We start from the raw sequence: 5,257 nt of genomic DNA on the forward strand, positions 1-5,257 counted from the left end.
CTAGCCACTGCACTCTAGCCTGGGCGACAGAGCAAGACTCCGTCTCAATAAATAAATAAATAAATAAATAAAAATAAAAGTGTCTCTAGACTATGTAGCTGGGTCAGAGTCCCTGGCAAGTGTTGCCTTTTAGCTCCTTTATCTCCTGGATTATAGTGTGGGCCAGAAGGTCTTAGGAGAGGTGTCTGGAGTCCCTCAGGGATTGAGGCAGATCAGATAGTCATAACTAGGGGGTACATGCTTATTTCAGCATTTTAATGCCTACCATTACTTATTGCCTCTGATATGGAGTAGGGGGGATGCCTGACCCTGCACACCAGCTGTGTAGATGTGGGAGAGGGATTTCTTCCAGATGCAGACTCTCAGTAATATCCCTTGTTTCTGCCTCCATGGCTCACTCCTGCCCTCCACTGATCTGGCCACTCTCTCAGCTCATCCCACTGAAGACACCACGACACTCTCTGAGAGACCATCCCCAAGCACAGACGTCCAGACAGACCCCCAGACCCTCAAGCCATCTGGTCAGTAATTGCCTCCCCAGACTGGAAGCAGGCTATTTTCCGTTCACTGTGTATTTCCAGCACCTGGAATACAGCCCAGCACAGAATAGTTCTCAGTAAACACGTGATGGGAGAGTAAATGACTTCAAGCCTGGCAGAGGGTGGGCACATGATAAATGTCTGAATAGATAAATGAATGCATAAATTATTGCTGCATACAAACCACCTAAAAACTCAGTGGCTTAAAATGATAACCATTTATTTAGCTCTCATTTCTGCAATTTGGAAATCTAGGGTGTGCTCAGCTGGCTGGTTCTTCTGGTTTCAGCTGGACTTACTCAAGTCTCTGAGGTCAGTTGTGGGTCAGCAGGGAGCTCTGTTTCTAGGGGCAATTTGATTCTTTCCCTGGTGGTCTTATCCTCCACTTCCTGCCCAGTCAACTCCCCAGTGAATGAATGGAAATGATATGCCCATGGGTCACATAGAGAGCCCGTTCATCCATTCATTCAACAGATATTCACTGAGTACCTGTTGTGTGCTAGGCTAGGTTCTAGGGGACAGAGATAGAGTGGTGAACAAGCCAGACAAAATCTCTGCCCTCATGAAACTACTATTCTAGTGGTAAGAGAAACACAACAAGAAATAATCATAATAAGTATGTATCAGTTGATTTTAACTTGCTATCAAGAAAAATAAAGTAGGGTTAGAGAGTGACTGGGGAGTACAGGTTGAATATTCCTTATCCAAAATGCTTTGGACCAGGAGTCTTTCAGATTTCGGGTTTTAGAATATTTGCATTATACTTACCAATTCAGCATTCCTGACCCAAAAATCTGAAGTCCAAAATGTTCCAATGGGCACTTCCTTTCGGTGCCATGTCAGACTGTTACCAGAAAGGGGTCCCAATCCAGACCCCAAGAGAGGGCTCTTGGATCTTGCACCAAAAAAGAATTCAGAGTGAGTCCATAGAGTTTATTAAGAAAGTAAAGGAATAAAGAATGGCTACTCCATAGACAGAGCAGCCTATTTTTATGGTTGTTTCTTGATTATATGCTAAATAAGGGATAGATTCATGAGTTTTCTGGGAAAGGGGTGGGCAATTCCTGGAACTGAGGGTTCCTCCCCTTTTTATACTGTATAGGGTAACTTCCTGACATTGCATGGCATTTGTAAACTGTCATGGTGCTGGTATTTGAGTGTCTTTTAGCATGCCAACATATTATAACTAACGTATAATGAACTGTGAGGATGACCAGAGGTCACTCTCATTGCCATCTTGGTTTTGGTGGATTTTAACTGGCTTCTTTACTGCAACCTGTTTTATCAGCAAGGCCTTTATGACCTGTACCTTGTGCCGACCTCCTGTCTCATCCTATGACTACCAATGTCTAACCTCTGGGGAATACAACCCAGTAGATCTCAGCCTTATTTCACCCTATTCGAGATGGAGTTGCTTTGCTTCAAACACCTCTGACGTGACATCAAAAAGTGTCAGATTTGGGAACATTTTGGATTTTGGATTTGGGGATTAGGGATAGTCAACCTGTATTTCACATATAAAACCAGGGAGGGCCCCACTGGGAAGGGAGTGAAGGAGGGAGTCATGTGGATGTCTAGGGAAAGTGTATTCCAGACAGAGGAAACAGCCAGTGCAAAGGCCCTGAGGTGAGAAGGTGCCTGCATGTTCAACAGCAGGGAGGCTGGTAGGACTGGAGTGCAGGGAGTGAGGGGAATGGGGAGGAAATGAGATTAGAGGAATAATGGGAACCAGATTGTGTGCCATGGTGAGGATTTTGGTTTTTGTTCTAAGGGTACCCAGGTGTCCCCCTTTCCTGACTTTGCCATTCACATATTCACTTCACAAACCTTTGCTGAACCCTGACTTGCTCTTTGTCTACCTCTCCAGGTTTTCATGAGGATGACCCCTTCTTCTATGGTAAGTTATCCACAGGAAGATGTGGGGGAAGGAAAGGTGAAGGCCCTCTGACTCTACCCCTCATTTTTCTCTCTGCAGATGAACACACCCTCCGGAAACGGGGGCTGTTGGTCGCAGCTGTGCTGTTCATCACAGGCATCATCATCCTCACCAGTGAGAACTGGAGTTGGGTGGGAAGGGCACCAAGACCAGGAGGGGGCTTATGACTGAGGGCTGGGTTCTCAAAGGTCCCTGGGCAATTTTGTTTTAAATGAGGTATCTATTAGCTGCATATCCATACAAACCACCACAGAATTCAGTGGTTTAAAATAATGACCATTTATTGAGCTCTCAAGACCACAGTTTGAAAATGTAGGCTGGGCTCAGCTGGATGATTCTTCTGGTCTCAACTGGATTTACTCTCGCATCTGAGTTCAGTTGTGGGTCAGCAGGAAACTCTGTTTCTGGGGCACCTTGGCTCCTTGCCTCATCATCTTATCCTTCACTAAGCTAGCCTGAGCTTGTTCGCATGGTGGTGTCAGGGGTCTAAGGGAGAGTGAATGCATGTAGGCTCAGAACTGGCCATTATCACTTCTGCCTCATTCCGTAGGTCAAAGCAAGTCGCAAGGCTGGGCTTCACTCAAGGAAATAGACTCCACCTCTTGATGGGAAGACAGGCAAAGTCACATGGCAAAGGACATGGATACTGACAGGGAGGGGTAGAGACTAAGGGCCGTTTGGCAGTCAGCATACCACCCCAGCAGTCACAAGCTCACTGCACCCAGGCCCGGCAGGGAACAAGGGTTAAACAAGGCTGTGTTGGGAGGAGACACCTGAGGATTAAATGCCTCATGGAACAACCTCACCCACTCAATCCAGCAAGAATAGAGGCTTGGAGCAGCCAGAGTAACTACTCTTTTAAGAGCTTAATGCTTCTGTAAAATCTTTTGGTACGCAAATGTTGACAGCTATGTTGATCAGATTCATGGCAGGTGGCAGAAGGACCTGCAAAGGGTTAACTGGAGAACGTTTAATAGAGTGGTATCTCCGAGGTACAGTCAGGGTAATGAGATGGTGCAGTGCCCTAGGACCAGCAAGGATGGAGACCTGTTATCCCCCAGCCTGAGGGACGAGAGGAGATACTGGCTTTGCAGGAGGCCTGGTGAGAGATGGAACTGGGGGTGGGGCTGCTGGCAGGAGCTGTGGCCTCAGAAAGAGGGTTCCAGCCACTGCCTCACTTGTGACCAAACCAGGAGGGAGCAGGGGTGGTAAGGATCAGATACCTAAACCTCCCTCTCCTCCCACCCCACTGTCTCCTGCCAATGCTTAACTAGAGGGCAAGGGGCCCAGGGCCCAACACAGGGACAGGAAGGTGTGGGGAAAGGCAGAATAACAAGCAGAGAAACTAATTTTTAAAAAAGGTTTTCAAACTGTTGTGGGTGAAATAAAACACAAGCTGTCAGTTAATCTGTATAACCAATGCCAAGTTTCATTACCTCTCTTGTCCAACTTCCTTATTAAGAAAATGAGCATAGTCACATCTTTTTTTGCCTTAAGGGGAGAGGCAGAATTCTAACAATCATAAAACATGATTCCTGATATATGCGGAATCCCCACTGCCTGTAACACCCTGAGAGTCAAGCACTCTTGCCTCGTTCATGCAACATGTGTGTGTTGATCCTGACTTTGCACCAGGCCCTATTTTCACCCCAGTGGTGAAGTTAAGACTCAGAGAGTTAAGGAGTTTGCCTAAGGTCACGCAGCACATAAGAGTCAGTGAATTCATTTGCTGGTGGGTCACGGTGGCTCACTCTTGTAATCCCAGTACTTTGGGAGGCCAAGGTGGGAGGATGGCTTGAGCCCAGGGGTTCAAGACCAGCCTGGGCAAAATGGCAAGATCCTGTCTCTACACAAATAATTAAAAAAAAAAAAAAAAAAAAAAAAAAAAAAGAATCAGTGAAGGATTGGACCCAGGTTTGTGTGAGAGCAGAGCCTGAATGTTAGCTCTGGGGCCATGTACTTTTCCAACAGCAAATACTTGTGGGCACCTCGTCTGTGCCAAACCTATGCTGGGTGATGCTGGGGGCATGGTGGTGACAAGCAGCCCTGGTCCCTGTCCTCAGGAACTCACATCTGGTCAGGAGAAGATGATAAGCAAATAAATGCATGAATGAGTGGATACAGAGAAAGATACTTGCCAAATAAAGCAGAGTGACAGGGAAGAGAGGGGTGGGGAGAAAAGCCCTCCCTGGAGTGGTGAAATTGGAACTGACACCTGTTGATGAGAAGATGAATCACCAGGTAGAGAGGGCAGCAAGTGCCAAGCCCTGGAGGCAGGAATGAGCTGCGCCCATTGCTATAGCAGCAGAGGAAGCAAAGTAGCCAGGACAGGATAGGCTGCGGGAGAGTAGAAGAAGACGAGGCCAGAGAGCTGAGGGGCTGGAGGAGGCAAGGGTGGCAGGTGTTTTCTAAAGTACCCTTGGCTTCTAAGGTCCCCCCTCCCTCACTCTGGACCAGCCACAGATGAGTCTCTGGAGCCCATCTGTGTCCTCCTACCTCAAGGCGTTTGCGCTGCTGTTCCCTCTGCCTGTAACACCTTTCCTCCAGGTGTCTCCCTTACCTCCTTCAGACCTTTGCTCAAATGTCACCTCCTTGGCGGGCCGCAGTGGTTCACATATGTAATCCCAGCACTTTGGGAGGCCAAGGCAGGTGGATCCCTTGAGGCCAGGAGTTCAAGACCAGCTTGGCCAACATGGTGAAACCCTGTCTCTACTAAAAATACAAAAATTAGCTGGGCGTGTTAGCATGTGCTTGTCTTCCGAGCTACTCGGGAGGCTGAGGC

At 47.6% G+C, this 5,257-nt stretch overlaps 1 protein-coding gene across 2 annotated transcripts in view; it reads left to right on the plus strand.

The window, feature by feature from the left end:
- The window catches only part of FXYD5 (FXYD domain containing ion transport regulator 5), a 15,914-nt gene extending 11,585 nt beyond the window's left edge, over window positions 1-4,329 (plus strand). For both annotated transcript variants that reach the window (XM_017847581.1, XM_017847582.1), the window contains exons 6-8: window positions 432-521; window positions 2,407-2,436; window positions 2,515-4,329. In XM_017847581.1, the coding sequence (XP_017703070.1) occupies window positions 432-521; window positions 2,407-2,436; window positions 2,515-2,642 (248 nt within the window). In that variant the 3' untranslated portion in view covers window positions 2,643-4,329. The remainder of the gene's footprint in view (window positions 1-431; window positions 522-2,406; window positions 2,437-2,514) is intronic.
- Window positions 4,330-5,257: the final 928 nt, after the last annotated feature.

The sequence above is a fragment of the Rhinopithecus bieti genome, unplaced genomic scaffold (assembly GCF_001698545.2).
Source record: "Rhinopithecus bieti isolate Rb0 unplaced genomic scaffold, ASM169854v2 scaffold_28066, whole genome shotgun sequence".
NCBI lineage: Eukaryota > Metazoa > Chordata > Mammalia > Primates > Cercopithecidae > Rhinopithecus > Rhinopithecus bieti.